The sequence below is a fragment of the Choloepus didactylus genome, chromosome 21 (genome assembly GCF_015220235.1).
Source record: "Choloepus didactylus isolate mChoDid1 chromosome 21, mChoDid1.pri, whole genome shotgun sequence".
Taxonomy (NCBI): domain Eukaryota; kingdom Metazoa; phylum Chordata; class Mammalia; order Pilosa; family Megalonychidae; genus Choloepus; species Choloepus didactylus.
Genome location: NC_051327.1, coordinates 40,191,945 through 40,219,468, shown reverse-complemented (window position 1 = coordinate 40,219,468; position 27,524 = coordinate 40,191,945). Strand labels below are relative to the sequence as shown.

At 38.6% G+C, this 27,524-nt stretch overlaps 1 protein-coding gene across 7 annotated transcripts in view; it reads right to left on the bottom strand.

Moving 5' to 3' along the window:
• Positions 1-6,310: 6,310 nt before the first annotated feature.
• The window catches only part of MRTFB (myocardin related transcription factor B), a 241,182-nt gene continuing 219,968 nt past the window's right edge, over positions 6,311-27,524 (bottom strand). For 5 of the 7 annotated variants that reach the window (XM_037813867.1, XM_037813868.1, XM_037813866.1 and 2 more), the window contains 7 exons: positions 24,897-25,029; positions 23,052-24,089; positions 21,463-21,621; positions 18,327-18,482; positions 17,882-17,980; positions 14,285-14,345; positions 6,311-12,161 (listed from right to left, as the gene is read on the bottom strand). In XM_037813867.1, coding sequence (XP_037669795.1) covers positions 11,626-12,161; positions 14,285-14,345; positions 17,882-17,980; positions 18,327-18,482; positions 21,463-21,621; positions 23,052-24,089; positions 24,897-25,029 — 2,182 coding nt within the window. In that variant the 3' untranslated portion in view covers positions 6,311-11,625. Of the gene's footprint in view, positions 12,162-14,284; positions 14,346-17,881; positions 17,981-18,326; positions 18,483-21,462; positions 21,622-23,049; positions 24,090-24,896; positions 25,030-27,524 lie in introns of those variants that run through there. The other 2 variants (XM_037813870.1, XR_005213507.1) reach the window with 2 other exon arrangements.

Here is a 27,524-nt window from a genome sequence, read left to right as displayed (position 1 = left end):
ACTCCAAAAAATAAAATTAAAATTAAAATGAACATCCCAAACATTCCATTCCCCTCCTTGCCCCATTGTTACTTTTTTTTAACATTCATTCATTGTTTTTTTAACTTTATCAAAAAATTAAAAAACAAACAATAGAAAACATTTCAAGCAAAGCCAAAACAAAGGAATAAGAAAAATAACCTAAAATAACTATGTCGCTTCCATGTTCCTACCATACCCCAAGAAAATTAACAAACCATAACTGAAAAAGGAGTAAGAAAAACAGCCTAAAATAACTACATTGCTTCCAACATGTTCCTACCCTACCTCAAGAAAATAAACAAACTGTAACCCAACAAAGGAATAAGAAAAACAAATAACCTAAAATAACTACATTTTTGTGAACCTACCATACCCGCCCCCCAAATTAACAAACCATAGTCATTCCCGAGCATTCCCAGAACAGTAAATTTACCCTCCATAACTTATCTGTTCTTATTTTTGCTCCCCCTTCACTATTTGCTATCACTAGGTCCCCTACATTCTACAATATAAACCATTTATTTTACATTTTTCACAGAGTTCCCATTAGTGGTAACAAACAATGTCTCTCTTTTTGTACCTGGCTTATTTCGCTCAGCATTATGTCTTCAAGGTTCATCCATGTTGTCATATGTTTCATGACCTTGTTCCTTCTTACTGCTGCATAGTATTCCATCATGTTTATATACCACATTTTATTTATCCACTCATCTGTTGAAGGACATTTGGATTGTTTCCATCTCTTGGCAACTGTGAATAATGCTGCTATGAACATTGGTGTGCAAATATTTGTTCATGTCACTGTTTTCAGATCTTCTGGGTACATATAACGAGAAGTCAAACTGCTGGGTCAAAGGGTAGCTCTATATCTAGTTTTCTAAGGAACTGCCAGACTATCTTCCAGAGTGGCTATACCATTATATGGTCCTCCCAACAATGAATAAAAGTTCCAATTTCTCCACATCCTCTCCAAGGTTCATTCTTTTGCCTATGGATATTCAGTTGCCCCAGCACTGTGCGTTGGGGAAAACAAACAAACAAACAAACTCTATTGAATTGGCACCCTCATCAAAAATTGATTGTAAATATTAAGGTTTATTTCTGGATTCTTAATTCTATTTCATTTATCTATATGGCTATCCTTATATCAGTATCATACTCTCTGATTATTGTAGCTTTATGGTAAGCTTTAAAATTGAGAAGTGTGTCTTCCAACTTTGTTCTTTTTTGAGATTGTTTTGGCTATTTGGGATCTCTTGAATTTCTATATGAATTTTTGAATCAGCTTGTCAACTTCTGCAAACAACTTAGCTTTGATGTTGATAGGGATTGCATTGAATCTGTAGATCAGTTTGGTGGAATACTGCCACCTGGACAGTATTAAGTATTCCAAACCATGGATGTATTTCCATTTATTTAGGTCATTAATATTTTATCCTTTCTGATGCTATTGTAAATGGAATTGTTTTCTTAATTTTCAACTTGTTCATTACTACTTTGTAGAAATACAATTGACTTTTCCATGTTGATCTGTGTCCTGGATGTTTCTAACTCATTTATTAATACTAATAGATTTTTAGTGGATTCATTAGGATTTCCTATAAGCATTTCTTTCCCTCCCTCCCTTTCTTTCTCTTTCTATATATTTGGTATGTCAATATAAATCAATATATATCTATAAATTAATATCATCTGCGAATAGAGATCGTTTTCTTCTTTCCTTCTGACCTGGATACCATTTAATTCTGTTTCTTGACTAGAACCCCAATCTTGGGAGATATTCAGTTTTTCACCATTGTTAGGTGTGGGTTTTTGTGGATGACCTTTATTCAGGTTAAGTTCCCTTCTATACTAGTTTCAGTGTTGATTTTTTTTTTTAAATCATAAAATCATAAATTTTGTCAATGCTTTTTCTGCATCTACTGAGATGATCATGTGGTTTTTGTCCTTTATTTTATTGACAGGGTGTTTTAGTTTCCAGGCTGCTCAAGCAAATACCGTGAAATGGGTTGGGTTAAACAATGGGAATTTATTTGTTTGCAGTTTTGAAGCTGAAACAAAGTCCATATCAAGGTGCCATCAAGGGGATGCTTTCTCCCAGAAGACTGTGGCAGCCTGGGACTGGCTGCTGGTGACCCCCGGTCCTTGGTTTGTCACATGGCAGCCTCTCCTGACCTCTTCTCTTCCTGGTTCATTGATTTCAGTTTCTGGCTGCTCCCTCTGTGGCTTTTTCTCTCTCTTTATTTCATTCCACTTATCATGGTCACTAGTAATAAGATTAAAACCCATCCTGATTGAGGGTGGGCCACATGATCTTAATGGAAGTAACTTCATCAAAAGGTCCGACTTACAATGGGTTTACATCCACAGGAATAGATTAAATTTAAGATCATATTTTTATGGGGTACATACAGCTTTAAACTACCATATATGTTGTATTACATTAATTTTCTGATGTTAAATCAACTTCACATTCCTGGGATAAACCCCACTTGGTCATGGGGTATAATACTTTATATATACATTACTGGATTTGTTTGCTATTATCTGGTAAAGGATTTTTGTATTGATTTTCATAAGAGATATTAGTCTGTTTTCTCTTTTTATGATTTGTCTAGTTTTCTTATCAGGGTTATATTGGCCTCACAGAAGAAGTTGGAAAGTGTTCTCCTTTTTTTTTTTTTTTCTTTTTTTTTTTGGTTTGGAGTTGTTTGTGAACTGGTATAAATTTTTCTTTAAATGTCTGGTAGAATTCACTTGTGAAGCCATCTGGGTCTGGGTTTTTCTTTGTTGAGACATTTTTGATTATTGATTCAATCACTCTATTCATATTTTCTATTTCTTGAGCCAGTTTAGTAGTTTGTGTCTTCATTTCATCTAAGTTATCTATTTATTGGCATAGTTGTTCATATTATTCCCTTATAATTCTTTTCATTTATTTATATTTAAACTAATCTTTTCTACATGAAATATTTCCAACTCATATGGAAGAATGGGGAAAATTAAAAAACTCAACAGTTAGAAAATGTGAATATTTTGCCATATGGTGATAGGATTTTAAAAGAAATAGAATAATAGAAAGTTGAAGCCCCCTTTACAAACTCTCCAATCTCATTCCTTTTCTTCCCAGTATTCAGACTCTTGAAACTGACATTAGTCCTTGCCACCTATGTTTTTATACTTTATATTTTTATCTTTACATATTAAAAAATTCACAGCATTTATCATTTCCGTACTTTAAAATGTTACTTGAATTATCTAGGCAACTTTCTTTTTTCTATCAGCATTTTGTTTCAAGATTCTTTTATGATGACACATTAGACTTAGTTCCCACATTTTGACTGCTGCATGTATTTATGTGTCCTCCAATGAAGGCATATAGATTTTCAATATTTGCTTTATTAACAGCGCTTTAGGGTTCATTCTTGTACACGACTCTGTGTGTGCATGTGTTTTTCAAGGATATTTACCAAAAAAAGTTGAATTTCTGGGTCACAGAGTTTGTGTATCTTCAGCTGTACTAGATATTAAAAATTGCTTTACAACGCTTGGGCTTTTGTATGTGCTCAAGTGATAACAGAAGTCCAGCATAGACAGGTAGCATTTAATAACGAATCATTGTGCATGGCCTGGTCAGAGGGGTTGATGTAAGATGCCCCAATCTTGCAGCTCACGTTCGGGCTGTAGTTAACCTAGTAAAAACCACATACTGTTTACCATTAACCACTTGTGTAACTGCTTTGTAAAACATGTGAGACTGAGACTTGAGAGATGCCCAGTTCTAATCAGGGTAGTTGGGGTGAACTCACAACTGACATGAAATCAAGTAAGTTATCAGTTGTATTCACAGTGGAGGTGAACATGTGAAGACCTGTATGCCCTAAGTCTACAGAAATGGTCTGGATTCTGGGGGTTTCAGAAGCTTGATCGTGAATCTGGGTTCTGCCTCCTCTGTTGATTTTTGGCAAGTCATTTACCTTTCTGTCCTTAGTTGCCACATCTGTGAACTGGAGTTAAAAGGGTTCCTACTTCACTGGCTTATGATTAAGTGAGGTTTATACATGTAAAATGTTTGACATAGTGCCTGACATATGGCAGCATTTAATACATTTCTCTTACTATTACCATGTCTCCAACCACTGTGCAATGTGAATGGGGGAAAGGGTAAATTGCATTTGGTCTTAGCATCTTTTCTTTTGTCTCCCTTTTATAGCTTCTGTATCTCCAGTGAATTTGATGTCCTGGTCAACTTTCCAAGTTCTTGACAGACATGCTTTAAGTAAAGGAAATAAGGCTACTTCTTCAAATAACTTTGCAGATCTTTTCTAGTGCTTAAGGAAGTTTTGTAACAAAACCGTTATGATTGCAATGTTTGTGTAGAGAACCTCATGTGTAGACAAGATTTCATTGCAGTTCTGCTGAGCACAGCTTGGACTTTATCCAGCTAATGGTGAGAAAACAGCAGTGCATTCAAAAAGTTGATGAGCATCCTTGTTTCTTGTTTAGTTCCACAATGTGGGTTTAATTTCAGTACCTGGTCATAAAAATTAACAGGGAAGATATAGTCAGGATACCAAGATGAGGTTTCTTTCTGCAAGTTAGATTAAAATCAATAACCATCAAACAATGGTAGATAAGTTATTTGTAGAACGAGGGGCAAGGGAAAGGCCTTTGTGTATAACTTGGGAAAACTTCAAGAGGATTATGTAACAACATAAAATTGTTGGTGACATGTGATTTACATCTGCCCTGACACTAGTCTGCTCTTCGTTTAATACTGGTGTTTTATTGTAATATGGACTGGGTATCATTCATTTACAGTCATCCCTAAGTATGTGCACATGTGTCTGTGTATAATGCTTTGGTATTCATCTAATTTCTAGAGCAAAGGTGCTGTATAGGATTAAAGACGCTAAATGATGATTTTTGTCTAATAGCTGAAAAGCTTTCCAAGGCTCTGTATTACCCAGAGGAAACAGAATTATCTAACTACAGAAGACTCTTAATCCCTTAAGTCCTTGGCCTGGAGAGGCTTGAATGTTCAGCTGTCTCCTGCCTTTCCAGGAGTGTTTCTCAGCACTTCCTTCACAGATGCTGTCCTGCTGCCCAGCTCCAGCACCCAGCCTGGTACCTAGTACACAGCAGGGGCTCGATAAATTTTTTTTCCAATTAACCCTGACACTGCCCAAGTGGTTTTCTCTGCCTAGAATGTCCTTTCCACGTTTGAACTCCACTTCTTTCACGTACCTTCGTTAAATCCCCCACTCTCTCCTCTGAACTCCGAGAGTATTTTGTGAGATTCTTTGACTCATTTTGTCTCACATGAGTAGTTAATGTTTCTGTTTTCCTTCCTGAGGGCAGGAGCCATGTCTGATGACCTGCGATGCATTACAAATGTTTTAGCCCTTCTGAAGCACCATCTACTTACTGTCTGTTGAGGCTGCTCTCTTCTCCTTGAATGTCATAGATAATGAATGTTTGTTGTATACAGGTTTCTTTCTGCAAGTTAGATTAAAATCAATAACCATCAAACAATGGTAGATAAGTTATTTGTAGAATGAGGGGCAAGGGAAAGACCTTTGTGTATAACTTGGGAAAACTTCAAGAGGATTATGTAACATAATTCTCTTTTCCTAATCTGTGGTTGATACTCTGCCTCCTGCATATGTTGGCACGAAAGTTTTGGTTGTCAATCAAGTTTACTCATTACATTATCATTAGGCTTCTTCAAAGCAAGGAGGAAAATTTAATATAATTCTTGAAACTTTTCAAAGGCTTCTGGGTTGAAAATTAAATGGCATATTAGTAAAACAATACTGAATTCTAAAGACCATTTTATATGGTTTATAAAAAATGCTTCACATAGTTAGCTAAATTGAAATTGCTGGGTCTTTCCGGAATTTCACTGGTGATGCATTTATTACTATCAGAGTGTGAATCAGTTTTCTCTGTGCATGTATGTATATTTCAACTACATACTTTATCAAGCTATTCATACGTTGTTTCCTTATGATTGTGGAAGAAACAACATGATTTTGCTGTAAACATTGATGTGTTCAAGTTCAACCAGTCCGTGAGTTTCTGCCTTGCACCTCATGGGCCTGGGGGAGGTGGCTTGCTTCGTGTGTGTCCTCCCACCGCCCCCACTGAGCCCACGTGCTCTGTCTGGGAGCTCTCTGCCATGAGCTGCTGCTCTAAAGGCCTCCCCCAAACTCCTGCTTCCTCCCTACCAGTCTACCACAGCTCTATCCACCCACAGCCATGGGGTCTTTTCTCTGCATAGCAAGAATCATGGTATGTCAAAATGTTTTTTATTTGAGACACAAAAATGCAAAATTGCTGACATATCAAACATATCCCGATCAGCTACAATACTGCCACTATGTACAAAAGATCTGATGATAAATGTGTACACATATAAAAATACAGTATGCATTACCTATGTACAGTACATGTGCAAAATGTATGGCATTCAAACATGATATGGAATTGACTTCAGGGGTGCAAACAGCAAATACAAAGGCATCATGGTTTTTCTTTTCATAAAACATCAAGGCAAGACATGAAGGGACCCCCGACTGCCATAAGGTTTTGTTTAGTGAACGAGTGTTTCAGAGAGCAGGGCTCTGTGGATTGGTATCTTTCTCCTTTTTTTCATAAAGTGAGATGCTAAGACATAATGTGACAAATGAAAATAAGAAGAGAAACACCTATCACGTTCAGCATTTCTACTGCAAGCAAGAAAACTAATTTCTATGTAGAAAGGAAAAAACTTTGCATTACTATTGTGTATTGGCCTTAAACCAACAAAGAAAATCTATACTATTTTACAGGAAAACAATAGAGAAATATCTACATCTCTGTGAAAATTATAACTTTAAATGTATATAATACCTTTTTGGGACTGAACTTTGAGATCTCATTAGTCTCACATTTTAAATAGAAAGGGCCTCCTTTTGGCAAATATTTGGCAGTGCCTTTGGTTCTTTAAAGCAAGTCTGCATTACTATTGGTTAGTTGAGGTTAAGTACTTCTGGTAGATCCTAAACCCTTTCCTAAACGCCTCCTCCTACTCGTATCAAATTAACACGTTTTCTCATAGGATAATGTAGAGAGGTAACTGTAATGAGTTTCTGTGATTCTATAAACTTTGTGTCAAAGCCTTATCTTAGTAGTTGGCTTAAGCTCTGTTAAACACTACAGCTGTGTTGTTATCTCCAATGACAGGTTTCATTTGACTGAAGACAGCACCTTTTAGATCTGAGATTGCCACCTCGTGACAATTAGATTGTGACCTTTCCCAATAATGATTCACAAAAGCAATGTGTTTCCATGGAGCATAAGAGCTCTTTTGTAAACATGTGCAACTTTTTGAATTACAGGCCACGTATTAAAGATTTCAGGTAGAAACCGTTTGCAATGAGGCATTTGTTTCCTCAGATACTGCAAGAAAGGGTGAATGGGAAAAATATGTGGACCTGCTTATTACCATGCAGACTGAGTCACTTTACAAATTAACATAGCCCATAGCCTAGAAAGATTGCTGAATGAGCAAGTTATTGAGGTTTGAACCCGGAAAAAAAAAATACATATTGTTATTTTCCAGTTTTGACTGAAATCACTTAAAGTATTTGCTGGAATGCAGTTAGGATGCTCTCCAAATACACATGTATGCACTTGTAAGCATGTTCGTGATAAACCTGACCTTCCAGTTAACATTCTTTGGTGACTGGACGTGCTCCGTGGTCTCCAGGGCAGTAGGACAACGTGTGCTGTTGCCAATATTCCACATTCATGTTGGCAGTGGGGTGGCAAAAAATGGAGGGTTACCCATGAACATGTTTAAACTGAACTGTGTTGCTCTGCTGCAAACACTGAATAGCAATTCTAAAATTTCTCTAAAAAGTCCCCGAGGGTGCCATGAGATCCCTACTATACTGACGGCCAGAAGGGTCAGTGAGCTAACCTGTGTGGGCCCACTGACACGGCGGGAGGATATGAACTAAAATGTAGGCTTCTTGCAAATATTTTCAAACCTGCCAAAGTGCTTTACCACTTCTCTAAGGCCAAGTCCATCTGAGGACAGTAAAGGGTCTGTCAGCTGTTTCTGTTTTGTCAGCTGTTGTGCTGGCTTCAGTCTGGGAATTCTGAAGAAAGCTGTGCTGCCTAGGATGATCTGGGCCGAGGGTGACAGCCTGAGTCAGCTTTGGTGACAAAGTGGGGAATAAGCTTCTCATCCATCACTCACTGTCTGCTGACTGCACACTCTGGTTGCACTATTTTATGGCCATGACTTTACCTTCGGTAGGTAGCAGCTTGGAGTCAACACCAGACCGTCTTTGCCACTGTTCTTAAACTAGAGTTAAAAACTCAAAAAGTGTCATGGTGCTGATCACAGAACCATGCATTTTAAAATAAGATCTCTTTAGTATTACAAAAATATCCATATAAAACAAACACAAGAGTATCTGAGCAAGAAATTCCAAGAACCTAGAACACATCATTGTACAAATAAGTGGCAAATACTATACAGTAGATTGCGCATTTCAGGAAAAACACAAGACTCAGAACACTGTCCTAAGAGGTTTCCTAGTAGGTGCTTTGCTGAAATGTACAAGAGGACCACATACTCCTAGACTTCCAAGGCTTTAGAGAAGCTTTGGTATATCTCTTCTTATCCACCCCACCCCCAATAACATGATTTGATACCTATATATAGTAGAAAGTTTAGGATGATACTACTGTGTTTCCAGAATATATATGAAAATAAGCCTTGGATATGAGAGTACATTTCTAGGAGTTATTTTCTTGGCAATGTATGATTCTACGATATGATATACAACAGTACCACTTCTAAACTACTCACATGCATATTGAAAGTTCAACCAGGCTGTTTTGACCTGTGCTTCAATGGCTGTGAAACCAACCTCAGACGACAATAGTTTTCTTTAGTAAACATACAGTTACGATTATATACACTGAGTCAGGTCAAAGGGGCCTTGACTATAGAGTATCATCTTTGGTCATATCACAGGCTGCACATTCTCAGTATATTCACTCCAAACTGGAACATGTAGGTAATATCCTGGAGAGCAGCACTTTTGTCACAGATGCCTGGCTTGCTTCCCAAGCCCTGAGCGGAGGCCAAGTGGAATGGTGCAAGTGGGATGGCTTATAGAACTAATAATTCAAGACTCTTTGCCTTTTTAAAAATTAAATATTGGTACATAAAGGACTGAGCATATAGGTGAAGTGGGCACATTAGCAATTCATAGCCAAAAGAGAACAGGCCAATGAGATAATATTCTTTGCACTGCATTGGGTATTTTTGGAGAGCAACCTTCCTGTGACAAGTTTCAACCCTTTTTAAAAAGCAATAAAGGGACCTAAGGGCTAGAAAACTATATGTGTATACAACCCAGGACCATGGAGATGTAAGTTACTCAACAAGATTTAACAGCACTAGTTGTTCAACTACCTGCTACATTCCCACTAATAACTAATAAGCCATTCAGATCTGAATGAAGATGATGCTCAGAGTTTAAGTATGGACATGAGAAACCCCAGAAAAGAATCCTCAGCAGAAAACCCAAGACCAAGACCTCCCATAAGAAAGTACCTTCTTAAGTAAACACCCCTGCCCTGGAGTGAGACCCCTTCTCTCTCCATGGAACCTGACCCAAGGATTCTCATCACATTCAATACAGGAAACTCTTGTTGGGTTTGGTCAGATGATGATGGTTCTGGTTAACAGAAAGTTACTGTATCTCATACACTGGACTAACAATTTCTAAAGGCAAACACTAGTCTCACAGCCTCGAATGATGCAGAAGGCATGTCAGCACTTTTAGAGCTTTCAAGTTAGGAAGTGCCAGTTAACAGAGGGCTCCAGTGTTCTGGTTGACTGAATGCTGGAAAACCAGACTTTCTTACACGGAATAAAATTTATACCCAGGGGTTAGGGGTGGTGGTGGACAGAAACAAACAAACAAAAACAACTGAGATAAGATCAGCACTTAGGCAAAACACAACCCCAGAAATGATTCACAAATTCTTTCCAAATTATGGGTCAGGCTACCTTCCTGCATATCACGAGGAGAACAGTCATCATTAAAGGAACCACGGAAATCAACCAACCTGACCCTAGGATTTACACAAGGGTGAGGTGGAGGGCACATAATATTATTTAATAGAAATTCCCAGCCTTTTGTGGTTGTGGTAGATTTTAGGGATTTTTTTTTGGTTATTTACATTTTGTCATATACTTAAATACCTTGAATTAATTTCGGACATCCCATAATAGTTGGCATTTTAGAAAATTCTGAAGAAACTACATGGTAAAATATGTAGTAACTTTTTTTCTATATATAAAACTAATAAAACCTCCAGTTTTTCAATCTCAGGCTTGATAATAAAATGAGAGCTCAGGTGTGCCATCCAGTTACAAGCCTGTAAAACAATAACCAGGGATTAGCTGCAGAGAAGAGGGATAGCCAGGCCTGGGCTCTGGAGGCTGGCCTGGGGCACTGTCGAATCTGCAACACCTGGGAAAGTCCTAGTGTCAGGCTTTCCCCCTGTCTTCTATTGCAACTCACCAGCTCAGACAGAATTTTGGGCTAAAGCCTTTTCTTGATTCTTTGAGATGGGTCTGGTTACCTGAAAATTAGTCAACAATTCTTTAAATACAGAAATACATGTGGCTCAAGTACTCTAGAATAATTATTCAAATTATTAAAAGAAGTAGGATCATTGGATACCTATTTCCTTACTCCAATGTAGGCTGTACAAATCACAAGGTCAGAGTGTATATACAAATGTCAAATATACACATTAAAATCAATATAATCAACCCAAAGGGTTGCTCGTAGAATCTTCAGTGTTAATCAGTATACCTGGACATTTTACAGTTGATTGTTTATGACTATTTTATAGATATCTTCTGGTTATATTGAAATATCTTCCATTTAAATTTAAATTTGGAAATCTAAAGTAAGATTCCCAAAATCACAAAATAAACTACAACACAAAAAAATTACATAGGCTTCTGGATGGAACCAAAAGTCTTCAGCTACAAGTGTCACTTCCCCCAAATGGCCAGTGCTCCCCACTGTGGCATGCACTCGGCTCAGGCCACCTTTAGGCAACACGAAGGATAATGATCTTAACCTCCCTCCCATCGGCCTCACTTCTTCAGTGGAGCTGTCTGCCTTTTGTTTAGGGTCTTAAAGTGACCACAGAGGTTTAAATGTAGTTGATCACCAGAGAATCCTAATGGCATTTTCCTGCATACATTACTCTTCTTTACATTTTTATCTAAAAGTTTTTTCATTCTTTACTGAAGTCTGGAGCAAAAGATGAGTCTTTCTTGACTAGTGTATTTTTCAAAAGGCCCTGTGCTATATATAAATGATAGAAATTCACTGCGGAATGCAATGAAAGGTTTTCAGACTTGGTTTCCATGCTATGGCCTTCTATCCATTCTTTCTGTGGCAACCTATTTTAATTGCAACAATGCAACTGTGGATCTATCTCTAAATATGGACCTTTTAGAATCATTTTCATGTTCTTAAACCTCCTGAACTCTGAGCCCAGAAATCTGTGACCTTAGTCCCATGGCAACGGTAGGTCTTGTGGATCTAGAAAGTCAGCAGAAAACATACTTGGAGCAGTGGCGCTGAGAGGAGTGAGTCCTGATGACGGGTTAGGCATAGTAATGTCTAACCACTCCATGTTGTCCAAGTTTGTGTCAGAAAGGTCAAGTGACAGACAGGAAGTAGTTGCAGCAAACTGGGCCTCGGAAGTTTCCATGGGTGAGTGTGAATGGTCCAGAACGCTTGAGTGACTCAGCAGATCATTCTGGAGATCCTCGATCAGAGAGAAGGACTCTCTCTCTTCACTGCTGCTTTGCAGTGGAGCAATTTCATTGGCTGAAGGTAAAGTTCCATCCAAGAAGGCTTCTAGTTGGCTCTCTAAGCTGGCAGCTAAACTGCTCATAGGTTCTAAGGCTAGAGGTGGCGCCATTTGGACTTGGGGTGGTGGCCGGGACACGACTGTATTAACTGGCATTGTAGTGATACTGGCTGTTACTGGTCTCATTTTGGAAATAGGAGATGGCTCTTCTTTTATAGGGAGGGAAATCTCTGTGCAAAATAATTGAAGTAATTAGTAAGTAAAGATTTACTACTTTTTAGAAAAAATTATTAATTACCAGGACAACTATTTTGCTATCTTGCGATTTCTTCTACACACATCCATCTTAGAGCTAGGAGGAGGATGCTATTGGCAAGCACAATCCTTGATAACCTAAGGATGGTGGATCAGTTTAGCTAAATAGGTAAACATGTAAGCTGATAACATTCTGATAGGTTTTCAATTCTTTTTAGGAAGACTAAGCATTAAAAGCAGTTATATTCCACTAGGTGGGAGTAAAAAAAACTTTGGGTTCTATTTCATCTTTGGGTCTTTATTCTCAGTCATTTTAGGGCTGAAGACAGGGCTTAACCCTTATACCCAGGCCATGAATCTTCTACCACAGCAGCAGAACACCCTTAAAGTTAATGCTGAAATGTATTTCAGTACAGACAGTGCTTTCCTGAGCTTGTACAGAGACACAAAGGACATCCTTAATATTATGAAAGACCTAATTACATTATTTTTCCTTTTTTTATCATTATAGTTGGACTGTGCTGATTTAGCCATATACATTCTTGATAAATTTTTGAAAAGATACAATGCCATTTTCTGACATTTCTGAATTAAAGCTAATATATGCTCCTTTGAACTTTCTCTTTAAGATGAGAGGGGTTAGTTACTTATTTCTTAGTCTTTTTTTTTGAGTCTGTAAAAACCTTGAAAAATTGGTAAATGTCTTAATAGGCACTCATAATGTGTTATTCCTTGTTAGATCAAGTAGCAAATAAATGGACCATCTGCTACAGATACCAGCTCTTAAAGTTCAATGACTGGGATAGATAAAATCAGTGAGAAAAGTACTTATGATTTGATTCCTATAGGTTAACTGTTAACTGTGTACACTGTGTGGGTTTTCAGGTCAGCTCATGTTCTTTTCATTATCTATAGTCATCTCTCAAATTGTTTTGAAAGCTGTAAATGCAATCCAAGTGACTAATCTTATAACCAGCTATTTAAATCTTAGTTTGCATTATTACTGGTATTAGAATATAATAAGATGAAATAGTATTCTCATTGGATACCTTGTCATTTAAAAAATCATTCCTTTTAGAAAATAACTCAAAGGTGTTTGACTTCAGCACATTTTAATTTCTAAGTTTAAACTATAAACCTTTTATCATTTTAAAAGGTCTTTTTTTCTTCATTCAGATTTGGCAAAAATCTTTTTTTTTTTTATCCTAAAATCAGGGCATGGAAGGCCTAATTCTTTAATTTCCATAGCTTAGCTATACCATGAGTTTAAATTATTTTGCAAGGCCAATATAGTGCTTAGTAAAAATGCTATTTGCTCATGTAGATCTGTGCATCAATAATTCAAACATCAATTTTCTGTTATGACAAATATTACAATCAGAATATCAACTTCAATATCAAATAGTATCAGCTATGAATGGAGAAAATTTGATATTTAAAAATTCAAACAAACTACTTCAGGGTAATTTAAGGATACATTAAGAAATCCTAAAATAGAATTTTAATTTTTGAAATACTGATTTTATACTTATTTTTAAAGATATAACTAAGGCAAAGATATTCTTGACTTTTTTGTGGTTAATATCCATATCTCTTTTTAAACCCAAATATTGTTAAATCTAATATTTCTACATTATATATAGAAAGTGCTTTAGCATTGCTTTTGAATTTTAATTAAGTTATTAGAGCTCAACCTAGGTAACTTGATTGTCAAAAAATTAACGTATGAATTGGAATGTTTTTATCCTACTATAATGACTGTTTACACAAAGAACAAGTTTTGAAGTTTTTCATTGAATTTAAATCTAGTTCCACTTTGCTGTTTTGAAACGGTCTTTCTTTTTCAGCAGGCATACTCTATATGGCTACTCCTAATGTCATATTACTATTTTAAGCCAACTCAGTGGCTTTTCCCCCATTTACAGTACTAAGTGGTTATAATGGCCTAAATTTCACACAAATTAAAATGGTAAATTCAGTTAGAGTTAGAAGAATATAGTTCTCAACACCCAGAGAAAAGCTATGAGCTCGAGGAAAAATTCTCACATCCTTGTGATAAGAGATTGTCATACATTGGTCTGAGGTGCTTTTCACCTACCTCCACTCTTAATGAGGATATCGAAGAGGTCGTCCATCTGCTGACTGTGTGCACTGGAAATCTGTAACACAGGAGAATATAAATTAGCTTTTGGTCATACAATCCTGCAAGTATAATGCAATTGGGAGCACTAAAGGACCTTACAGAACATCTCATTCTAATCTATCATTTGATAATTTGAAAACACTAAGGTTACCCTGAGAAGTTAAGCAATTTACCTAAGATGTCACAGCTGGTTAGTTGACAGAGCAAGCCTGGGACTAGTACTGAGCTTGGCTGACTTTTACACTCCCCTTCTTTTCTATCATTGATTGTATTTTTTTAACTTAATTTTTTAAAATTGTGGTTTTATATATATAGATATGCCATAAAATTTACCATTTTAACCATTTTTCAGTGTCCAATTTAATGGCATCAATTACATTTACAATGTTGTGCCGCCATTACCACCATCCATTATCAAAACGTCTTCATTACCCAAAGCACAAACTCTGTGTGCATCAAGCAGTAAGTTCCCATTCCTCCCCTCCTCCCCAGCCCCTGAAAACCTCTAATCTACCTTGTTTCTACAAATTTGCTTATTCTAGATATTTCATATAAGTAGTATCATACAATATTTGTCCTTTTGTGTCTGTCTTATTTCATAAAACATGATGTTTTCAAAGTTCATCTGTGTAGTAGCGAGTACCAGAACTCCATTCCTTTTTACGGCTGCATCCACAGTATGTACAAACAGTATTGTATTTATCCAGTCATCTGTTGATGGACACTTGGGTTGTTTTCTCCTTTTGGCTACTGTGAATAATGCAGCTGTTGACACTGGTGTTCAAATATGTTTGAGTTCCTGCTATCAGTCATTGATTACATTTTCAGAGGCCTCTACTTTATTTTAAAAATGGTTTTATTCATTTCCATTTTGGTAAACATTTGCATGTCTAAATGTGATCATACTATACATGTGTTTCATCAGCTTTGAGTTTTAACTGACATTTAATAAACTTCACATATGTAAAGTATATACAGTTTGGTAAGTTCTGACACATGTATATACTCATGAAATCATCACCCCTAAAATTTCCTTGTACCCCTTATTCCTAAACACTCACTCATCTGCTTTCTTTTACTATAGTTTGCATTTTTTAGAGTTTTCACATAATATGTACTTTTTTTTTTGGAATGGGGGAGGTAGTTTCTTTCACTCAGCCTAATTATTTTGAGATTTACCCATGTCACAGCATCTACCTTAGGAATATTTCATTCCTTTTTATTGCTGAGAAGTTGTGATGGTTTGAAGCTGTAAGTACCCCAGAAAAACATGTTCTTAAATCTAATCCATTCCTATGGATGTAAACCCATTGTAAGCAGGACCTTTTGATGAGGTTATTTCAGTTAGGGTGTGACCCACCTCAACCGGGATGGTTCTTAACCCTCTCACTGAAGTCCTTTATAAACAGACTGAAACTCATACAGAGAGAAAGCCATGGAAGCAAGTAGCTGAAATCAACGAAACCCGGGAAGAGAAGGGAGACTGGCAGACTCCACCACTGTAATGTGACTGCTTCTATTCATTCTTCAATGCCTTCGTATAGTTGCTTTTTGTATTATCTGTGGGAAGGTTAGATCAGTAGGGCCTTACTTAGCCATTGGTAGAATCAGAAGCCTGAGTAAATGTATTAAAAAAAAGAGCCACCCCCAAATTCCTGGAGCTTGGTGATCAATGGCATATAAAAAGATACTACAGATAGCTCCTCATTCAAATACTAGAAACTGATGCAGAACTTGGCTCCTTTCACCTATTAAAAAGAATCCAAGGGTTCTTCCTTGACAGTGAGTTTTGTTTTAAGCCTGGAAAGAAAGGTTTGGATAGGCAGGGAGACTAGGAAGAGTGTTTAAGGTGTGGCAAGTGCTATTGTTGGATACCCACTATAGGCCAGATATTTTTAACAATCAGCTATCTTAAGTTCAAGTGAAAGGTGGTTCTTTGCTGTTGTTATATAAATCAAATAAGTAGTATATATTAACCTAAATATGAGAACTGGGGTGCTACCTTTTAATTCTCTTAAAAATTGCAGTTAAGGTCTTGGCAATTCACTTCAACTCTGCTCCTCTATAACAGAATAGACATCACTTTGGAATGGACAAAGGGGGAGGGTAATCTAGTCCAGTACCATTTGTTTCAATTCTCATGGAAAATTTTTAAATCTATTTCTGAAATTTGGCTTTTCTTTCACAAATAAAAAGGTTCTGGGTCTGGAACTAAAGGAACATTTTACAATGAGAAAAGTTATTTTCCCTTGGCACTACATGGATACAGAGAAGCATATGGTGACTGTATACACCCATGTAGTGTCAAATGGTCCTGACTTACTCAGAGAGGCCATCCACCATGGGCCCTGACATCCCTGAATGTCCTTTCTCACGATGTCCCTGGTAAGGTGCAGTTTCTGTAGCTGTTCACTTCAGCAACTAATGGGTCAGGGCAACCAGAGAGTGACTATGCTCACTCCCTGGTTGAGGGGGACTGGTTTGCTTGCTGCAAAGGATGCTGAGCCCTTGGCCCTATGTTCCTTAGGTGCATGTACAGCCACCATCTGGTGCCGTCGAGTCACCCCCCTGGAACACGGGAGCATGGGGAAATGTCACAACTGTGTTGATGCTCCTGCTGTTTGCTGTGAGTAATAATCTCCTTTGATCTGTTATGTCTTTGTCTACTTTCAGCACCCATGGAGTGGTGTCGGGTTTTTTTCCTTGCCATCTCTATGAGGCTGGGGTTCTTTCTTGACAGTGAGTTTTGTTTTAAGCCTGGAAAGAAAGGTTTGGATAGGCAGCGAGACTAGGAAGAGTGTTTAAGGTAAGGTGTGGCAAGTGCTATTGTTGGACACCCACTATAGGCCAGATATTTTTAAAAATGAGAACTGTTCCCATCCCTTGGAAACAGGTGCTGCTACCGCTATTTAACCAATGAAACAAGGAAGGCTCAGAGGTGAGAGTAAGCACCTTGTCCAAGACCTCATGGTTACCAAGAGGATCTCAGGTCTGTAACCTCCAAAGTACATCGGTTCAAAGGACAAGCAAAGTCACTTGCAAGGGCTGGTTTGCCGGGAGCAGAAGGTGCCGGGGCCTGGAGAGCGATGAAGCAGGACAGACTGGGTTTAGGTTGTGGGCAGTGTTGGATGCCAGCCAGGTGGAAGAGGGTCAGGTGGATGCCAGCCTGACAGATGTTGTCTTTAAAAAAGAGGAGCATGTATAAAAATATGTGCCCTGATAATCACATCTATGCCTAACACATCTGATCCCCTACCCCAAAGGAAAAATGAAAAGGCGAGACCTGGATTTCCAAATAAGTAGCAACTGTAGGTTACACAGCTGCTGAAAGCTGTTGAGGACTCTTCATAATGAATGACATTTTGATTTTAAATAATTATTCAATACAAAAAAGGCTCCTCACCATAAAATCTGTGTTTCTACTGAGGTAAGTCTATCTTAGACAAGGGACTCAGGACAGGGTCCTAAGGATGCCACATCAGATGTAAGTCTTCTTTTGAAGCTGAAATGCAGAAACACCTCATATAAGCTGTGACCACTATCCTTACTCACCTCTGGAAGGGAAGACTGTGCGCTGCGAGTCTGCTTGATGGCCTCCTCGTAGCGGGGAGGGTCTTTTGTTTTGGTGACTGGGCTACCAAACAGCGAGTGCTGGACAACAAATTGTTGGGGTGGAGGGGACGAACAGAGATAACGCGTTAGCTCTTTGCAATGACCTTTCTTGTGCCCTGGCTAGACTCAGCTCTGCTGTTCTTTGCCTGGTAGCCAAATTAACGTCTGTGAGGTTGACAGCACTGGTGGGTCACACCACGTGGAAAGGACTGTTGTCACTGTTGTAACTGCTAAGCTGCCCCTTACCAAGCTATTATCATGGTATTTTCTGCTGTTTCACCCAATTAAAACCGATACTGTCCTTTCCAGTCTAAAAGCCCTTGGCTTGGATTGGTTTTATGCCCAGGTAAGCACTGTTATTGCTACACAGTCATCACGGGATTACCTTGTTGGGAGTATTGGGTCCATTTTGCACTGATGGAAGCGGAGCATTTCTGGACTGAAGAATGCTGTTGGATGTCTTATTAATAAATGGCTGCTGGATTGCTGGAGCAGGTGGTCTCTGATACGGGACTGTATTTGATGCTGAGTTTGTGAAAATCTGAAATGAATAAATATTTTTCTATCAGTTTGTTCTTTTGCTCTTCCTAATGAAGTAAAGACACAACCATGTTTTAGGGCAGGGGTTGGCAAACTTTTCTGTAAATATGTGGGCCATGTGGTCTTTTGGTAATTACTCAACCGTGCCATTGTAGCACAAGGTAGCCCTAGACAGTGTGCAAACAAATGGGCATAGTTGTGTTCCAATAACATGATTTATAAAACAGGTGGAGGGCTGGATTTTGCTGACCCTAGTTTGAGCAGAAGTGGTCCCTTTACGCAGCAGCCTGCCTTTGATGGCAGTGCAAGCAGCACTTTCTGGGAAAACCTAGTATTTGCTCAGTGTAATTTTCCTTTTGAATGATAGCTGAATTTCTGATATTCCTCACAAGAGTGACAGCATCAATTCTCATAGCTTTAATTTTCACAATTAAGCTAATAATCCCCAATTCTACCACTCCACTTCCAACATTACTCCCAAATGCTAAAGCCACATTTACAACCTATCATGTTCTTGGACATCTCCAATTTAATCTATTCCAAATCAAACTTTCCTTTTCTTCCCACCATTCCCAACCTTTAAGGGAAAATAATTCCTGGTTTTGCCTTCTGTTTTATTTAATGTTTTAAACTTTGGTAAATGGAGCCATCTGACACCCGTTTTGTCCCCTAGACACCCACATACTTTAGAGCCATCTCTTGAATCGATCTCGATCCGGGTTGTTATCTTTCACTGGAATAGTGCCACAGCCACACATCTCTGCCTCCAGCCAAACAACCCTCCCCCAAATTATATTCTTAGACACAAACCTCACTGAGTGGCTACCACACTCCTGCCTAAAAACGCCACTGGTTGTCTCGGTTTAAGCCTCGCCTCTCTGGCTGGCGTTTAACCTCCTTGATACCTGGCTCCTCTTCCACCCCACCCTACACCTCACATGTGCTGTAGCCATGCTGGATTTTCCAGTTCCTTGAAAACTTCTAATCTAAAGCCCCCTTCTACCCGCTTCTGAGAAGCTGTCCTCTGCTCTATCAGACAGAGGTAGGAATTTATTCCTGTGGAATCCCAAAGTGTTTTGTTTAGCCCCCATCAAGATCCAGAGGTTTTAGGGCTTTTACAAATGCTTTTCAGAGAACTTGGTTTGTGCATAAAAATATTTAATGTACTTTATTCCACTAATGTTCTGAAAGAGAAAAACCTCTCCCCTTATTTTTATTGTGAATATACAGAAAGCTCAAAATATCATTTTAGTATAGTTATAAGCTCAGGAAATATTCAAATGTTAGGACAGTTTTTTTTGGTTTTAGGGAAGAAAGAGATAAACAATATTTAGACAGGTAAATATGAGCTTATTCACTGAGTCTCAAAATGCTAGAATTTGGAATCATTACTTCCAGTTCAAAGGAAGTAATTTTTTTTAACAAATTTAAGGAAACATAACTTTTTCAAATAGGTATAATTTATAGAACTTATCACCCAGAGAGGTTGTACAGTTTGGGGGACATATATATACACATATCCTCGCACATATCCTCTCACACCTAAGAAATACGTATTATATATTCACAATAAAAATATAAGGGGAGAGGTTTTTCTCTTTCAGAACATTAATGGAATAAAGTACATTAAATATTTTTATGCACAAACCAAGTTCTCTGAAAAGCATTTGTAAAAGCCCTAAAACCTCCGGATCTTGATGGGGGCTAAACAAAACACTTTGGATTCCACAGGAATAAATTCCTACCTCTGTCTGATAGAGCAGAGGACAGCTTCTCAGAAGGGGGTGGAAGGGGGCCTTAGATTAGAAGTTTTCAAGGAACTGGAAAATCCAGCATGGCTACAGCACATGTGAGGTGTAGGGTGGGGTGGAAGAGGAGCCAGGTAGCAAGGAGGTTAAATGCCAGCCAGAGAGGCGAGGCTTAAACCGAAGCAGCCAGTGGTGTTTTTAGGCAGGAGTGTGGTAGCCACTCAGTGAGGTTTGTGTCTAAGAATATAATTTGGGGGAGGGTTGTTTGGCTGGAGGCAGAGATTTGTGGCTGTGGCACTATTCCAGTGAAAGATAACAATACAAGCATAATTCCTTTCTCACTGCGTTTCTCAGAAGAGTTTCCTAAAGAGAACATGCGCTGATGTGACTGCTGCTGAGCTGAGAGTTTTTTCTGTTCCTGAAGTTGCCTTAGCCCAAACAGTTCAAACCACCTCCAGGCCCCTCTACAGGTATACTAATTATCCAGGTTCTTTTATGCTGAAGATTAAAACTCTGGGACTAGCAATTCTCATTGTTTAAAATAGTAACACCTACTTTTGAGGCCTTCAGGTTTTTTTTGACAGAGATGTGCATATAGCTCCACCTGCTGGATAAGGGTGAGTTTTGAGCTATCTAACATATGTTTTTAGTAGGAACTTGTAGAGGACACTAAGTACTCGACCAACAACATTCATTTTAAAGATGAAGAAACTGATATGCAAAGAAAATGAGTGAATTTTGCTAAAGGCCAAATATGCAGGAAGCAGTGAACCAGAATGATAACCAGACCTAGGGCCTCTGGCTAATACTTTGTACGATGCCAAAATCTTAAACATACATATAAAGATCTCCGTCGAGATAAAAACTTCAGAAGTATCTTTTTCATCTTCAACTATCTTTTCCCTGGGAACAGCAATTTTTTTTCCATAAAATGTTTTGCTTTGAAAAGAATTTTTAAAAAACCCAGTAAATATGAAGATTTAAAAAAAAAACCTTGAAATTTTTATTTGGAAAAAGGGTTTAACTGTGCAGGTGAGCTCTCTTTTAGTAATAAAGACCTCTTTCTCCATCCCAAATGGCATCTGACCTGAGACACCCCCAATGGGAGAGTGATTGTAGAGAAGAACAAAAAGGGAGCTCCCCACTGAGACGCTTCTGGAGATGCTTTGTTGATGGATGAGTGGGTGACAGTAAAATCAAACAGCAGGCTGTTAGTTGCCAGCATCCACTAACCTTTCTGCCTTGTTGAGGCTGACTGAGAACATGCTGCGTCAAAGTGTCTTGTTTCTGAGGTATGGTCTGGGCCAGGCCTGAGGACAGGGCAGGAGCAGGTGACAGCTGTGCAGGAGTTGCTATCTGAGGCTGAGTCTGGATGCCTGCTTGTGGTGGAGTCTAGGAGGTGAATAAAAATAATCAATTTAATTGTTCAAATCAAAAGTTTAGATGTGGAATTAATGGTCACTTGGGGACTGTATCTAAGACAAAATAAGACAAAATGTTTACAGATAGTTTTCATGGCCTGCTTCAGATTTTAGTGAATATTTAAAATCAGAATTTATTTGAATAGAGAAATATGTGTCCTAAGTTTGTTTAGGAATAGATTGCTGACTAGTATTTCAGATGAAATGACTTCAATTTATATGCACATAAATTTGAATCTTAATTTTTAAACCAGAGATTTAAATACCAGGGCAGTATTTTTATGTTCTTATTGTTTCTTATGTGGCTAAGATCTTCATTTGAAAATCTAGGGAAAATAGAAAACTGAAATAAAAAGAACCTATCCCAGCTATGCATATACATAGGTCAGGTACTGCAAAACTTTTAATAGCAACAAATTCTATTTCCTTGTCCAACGTCCTCTTTCTTAAGCTGGAGTTTGTGAACCCTTGGCACACTGTTGCCCGTCCCCAGAGAGTACACAAAGCCCCAATATAAACTTGGCTGTTGTTCCTAGACCATCAAATCAAGTGGAAGATTTGGATAAAAAAATATTTTTCAAAGAGCTATATTATGGTGTAGATTTTTAAATTCACTGGGGCTTTAAAGCTAAAACAGGAGCATTAGAATTTCTGTACATGCCAGGATCTTTTGGGCCATGCCTCTTAACCCCAGGGGTACAAGCTTATTCCTCTCTAATGTTAGGGTATTTTGGTAGTCAAGGTTGAAGAACACTTCAACCAAAGGTCCAAAGGATTTCTTGTTTCCTTGTGTTCCACATTTGGTTAAAACCTACCAAGATGGTATAAGGTAAAACAACTTAATAAAATTACATAGGCTATCTAGGCATAAAATGAAATTTTATGCTAATCAGTGTTTTATCATCTAGTCAAAGGACCTGGCTAGCTGTCGCATCCTAGCTGTGTCCTTTGGTAACTTACTAAACCTTCCTAGACCTCAGTCTCCTTATCTAGAAAGTGGGTATATCACCTGGATCTTCTGAGAAGAGGGAGGATTAAATGAGGTAAGCCACTGAAAGTACTTGATGCTGTGCCTTGCACACAGAAAGTGCTCAATAGCAGTAGCTATTACTATGACAATGTCATTAGTATTTTAAAATGACTATGTGTATAATAGACTGTGTTCATTAAAAGGTAAAAGTAAACAGAGATAGAAAAGCATCCATTTGTTCTTACTGTATAAAGACAGTGCTAGCGATTCCAAATCTTCACTACTACCCCCCCACCCCTCGCAAATTTTCTACAATTGTGAAACCTAATTTGGATGCATACAGGAGGACACACAGGTATGGTTTTATCACATGCAGAGTTTTTGTTCTATGTGTACTGCAAGACAAGGTAGTTAGAAGACACACTTCACACCTGGAGCTTGAGGCTGCCTACAGGGAGCTGCATTGAAGTGACATTTGAGCCCTGGATGGACACGGGGAGCAGCAGCTGAGCAGTTTGCGTGGTCAGTAAAGCCTGAGGCTGAGCAACAACGGCAGGTGGCGGCTGTCCCTGGGAACTCACATAAAACTGTGAGACGATGCTCTGCTGCTCTGCTTGAGCCACAGGTACCTCTTGCTTGATAACTACAGCCTTTTTGGCAACAAGGGTCTGGCTGCCTGTAGGGACAGGCTGGCCTACAGAATGGCTGGCTACAGGGATGGGTTGCCTTGAGCTGGAGCAGTCAGTGAGCGAAGTCTCATCTTTGACAGTGGAACCAATGTTGCCATGTTTTTGATCTAACTTCTTGGCAGAATTAGCTGGAGTGCTAGGCTGGGGTTCCAGTGGCCGCTGCTGCTGGCCCCGTTTTTCAACCTCAAGTTGCATTTTCAGTACTTCCACAAGCTTCTGCTCTTGTTCCAGTTTCCTCTTTAGCTCTTCGATCTGCTTCTCTTTCTCCTGGAGTTTGCGATCCTTTTCTGCTGCATCCAGTTCCAGACTAGACAGAGTGCTGCTGGTGGGACTTAAGCTGTCTTCAGTCTTTGTCATTCTCAAAGGAGATGAACACAAGAACTGTGAAGGAGACATCATGGTCATAATCTCAGTGAAAGTGTCTGCCACGTTTGTGTCATCGGTACCAAGACTGGACTGTTCAGAGGGAGACGGCGAGACTGGCAGAGGAGAATTAACACTGTCAGCAGGGGCCAAGTTGCTGGTTCCAGCAGATGACAATTCTGTCTTGAAAGTGGAGACTGAGCTAGTCACAGCATTATGTAGTGTTGTAACTGGCAAGGCCATGGTGACTTCTGGGTTACTGGTGATGATGGCAGAGGTTGACACTGCCATAATGCCACCTGCAGCAAGGCCACTGCTGTTCAACTCCTGGTAGGGTTTCAGGCGTTCGATGAGGTTGGGTTTGGTGCCCGATACTGGCAGACCCCTTAACTTCAGTTCTGTCTTGAGTTCCGATACCTAGAAATATTACAAACAAATTAGATTTCTTCCGTTATTGTAACTTTCTGACAAATCTACAGTACATTTGCATGATGGAAAAAGTACCTATGTCTGTTAGACAACTTGGTATTACTGCATATCTGAAAGCGGGACAGTTTTTTCTTTTATAAACACATACAACTAGAGAACTAAAGAACTTGAGAGGCTAGTGATAAAAAAAGAGTTTCTAAGGGTAACTCCTCTTTCTGGTCAAAGAAAAGATTTACTACTGGGCATTATGATGATGAAAACAGCTACATTTATTGACTAGTTATCATGTGCCAGGCGCCGTGTGAAGTGCTTTGCATGTACTCTTTCAATTTAATCTTCACGTGACTCTTTAAGGTAGGTATTGTTATTAGCCACATTTTACAGATGAGGAGATTGAGACAGAGAGAGGTTAAATCACTGGGCTGAGCTACCACAGATAATAGAAGGCTCAACTAGGAGAGAACCCAGGAAGCCTTGGTCCTGGAGCTCATGCTCTTAACTGTTAAAATTCCCTGCTTCTCCTAAACTTGGCATTGGGCAGGGAAGAAGACAATCAGCCTCTGGAGTCAAACAAAACTGGTATGTGCTTGGCACATGGTATATCCTCAATAAATGAGCCGCTGATTGTTTAAAAGAACCTTAATGGAAGTAAAAAGAAAGTGCCTCTGTAAGGGTTATCACAGTTTTGGTAAACTGAGTATCTATTGAAACTACCTGCATCTGCTAGACAAATTTGGCAAATTATTTACATTTTGTGGTATTTATGGGTGAATAAGCTGTACTTGGAATTATCACCTTTAACTCATCCAAGCTAGGAGGCAGTGGTCCTGGCTTCCTCACAGGAGCAGATGTGTTCTGTCTTGGTGTGTTAGGTGTGGTACTGTTCAAAGCTGAATTCCCACTGTTGTTACTTTTGTCATTGTGTGGCCTTCAAAAGAAAAGGAAAATTAGAGTTCATAATAAAATAATTTCTGGATTTGCTGTTGCTTTCTGTCATCAATTTGACTGTTAATTTATTTAGAGGAAAAAAAAACATAGTCAACTCAATATTGTCAAGATATCAAATTAGATCCCAATAAAAATACCTGCAGCTTTTGTTTGGTGGCAATTTAGAAGGCGATTCTAAGCTTTATATGGAAATGCAAATGGCCAAGAATAGCCGTGGCATCCTTGGAGAAGAAGTGAAGTTAGAAGAGTCACATTGCCAGATATCAACATTTATTACAAAGTCACAGTTATCAAGACTGTGTGATGCTGATTCAAGGACAGAAAGACAAACAAATGGAAGAGAAAAGAGAATTGAGAAATAGATACCACATACATGGGCCCTTGAATTACCACAAAGATCACACTGTGAGGCAACGGACAAAGGTAGTTCTTGCAATAAATGGTGCTGGGCCAATTGGATATTCATTCAGGAAAAAAAGGCTCTTGATTGACCCCTGTACCTCATGTCATTCTCCAAAATCTAAATGTGAATTGTAAAACAATAAAGCTTTTAGAATAAAATTTAGGACAATATCTTCATGGCCTTTAGATAGGTAAAGATTTCTTAAACCAGACAGAAAAAGTACTAACTAAAAGGGACACCTCAAATTACAGAAGAAATTTGTAATACATATTTCTGACACAAGCCTCACATCTAAAATAAACAAAGAAGCCTTACAAATCAGTAAGAAAAAGAAAGAAAACCCAGTGGAAAAATGGGGGCGGGGAATCAATATCAAGTTTACCTGAAGTAAGAAAACTGGTATATCCAAGTGGTCAGTAAATATATGAACAAGTACTCAACTTTGTTAGGTATGAGGAAAATTAACATCACAACGAAACATCTTTACATACCCAGCAGAACTGCTCTAATGAATGGCACTGGCAATACCAAGTACTTGGAGCAACTAGGCCGCTCACACACTGGAGATGGAAATGTAAATTGGTACAACTTTGGAAAACTATTTCATAGTATCTACTAAAGATAAACATATGCCTAGTCTATGATCCAACAATTCCATTCCTAGACAGACACCCAACAGAAAGACACATATGTGTACCAAAAGACAAAGAGCAGCATAATTATAACATTTATAATAGCTCCAAGTGGAAGCAACCTAACTTTCCATAAAGAGTATGAGGGATGGATAAATTATGATAGTCATAACAGAACACTAATATAAAAATTAACTACTGCTATCTGCAACAAGAAAGCTGTATCGCACAATGTTGAGCAAAAAAAGCCAAACAAAAGTACTAGAAGACTTCTTTTAGATGAAGTTCAAAAACAGACAAAACTACTCTATGGGGATAGAAGTCAGGATAGTCACTAAGAGAGGATGCAAGGGGGATTCTGGCGTTACTGATAACGTTTCATTCCTTGATTTAGGTGGTAGTTACAGGGGTATTAATTTCCACTTACATATAGACAAGTGTGTAAGTTTTAAGTTATATTTCAATAAAAAGTTCATTTAAGAAAAGGCTGGCAAATCAGTTGTCAAGTCCTAAAAGCTGGGTACTTTGCATTAACTTCGCTAAAACCCCTCTCCATTTCAGAGGCAGACCTCTCCTTAATCTCTTCTATCTGAGATACTCTTGGAAGCACTGGCGTTTCCTTTTCTGGGTGGTTGATGCCTATTAAAAGACACACATTATGGTTGATTCTATATAGCCACCTGCACTGTGGCTTTATGGTCCTAAAAATCAGACTCTAAATTCCACATTCTGAAATAGATTTCTAAGGTGACAAAGCTTGTGGGGTGAGAGCCATAGTTGGATGAGAATCAATTGGCAAAATGGCAGAGGAGGAAGCTCTGGGGGTTGGTACCTCCACTGAAGCAACTATTGAGCTGGAAAGAGTGCTTGGAATCAATTATTTTGGAACTCTGAAACCTGACAAGACACCTAAAACAACAGCGGGAGTGCTTGGTGGAGAGGCTGCTGATCTTTCATTAAGTGAGCAGTGTGCATGGACCAGCTAATGCCCCCCATTTCTCAGCCTTGCTGTGGCTTTGGGGCTAGCAACCTGCATTTCTGGAGTGGCGGCAATGAGGATTTTGTCCTCCAGAAATTGGGGGCTGACATTTTGGTTGGCCTGGTGGTGCCCCCAGAGACTGGCACAGAGATTTGCCTTGGTTTTGGCCCTCTTGGGCTGCAGTGGCTTATCCTGGTGGTGAAGCCTATCAGATCTAAAAGAACAGTCAACTCTTCCACCTCCTTTTTTTGAACCAGACATTTAGGAAATCTTCAGTGACCACACACAACAAGGAATATGCATTTTATAAAAATAGTTTGTAAAAGTCACAGATCACTCCAGTACTTAACAAGGAAAAAGTCATAATCCCCAAGGAGTGGGAGAATCAGATTTCCAGAGGTACCACATTATAATACCTTAAAATGTCCAGTTGTCAACAAAAATTACAAAGCATACAATGA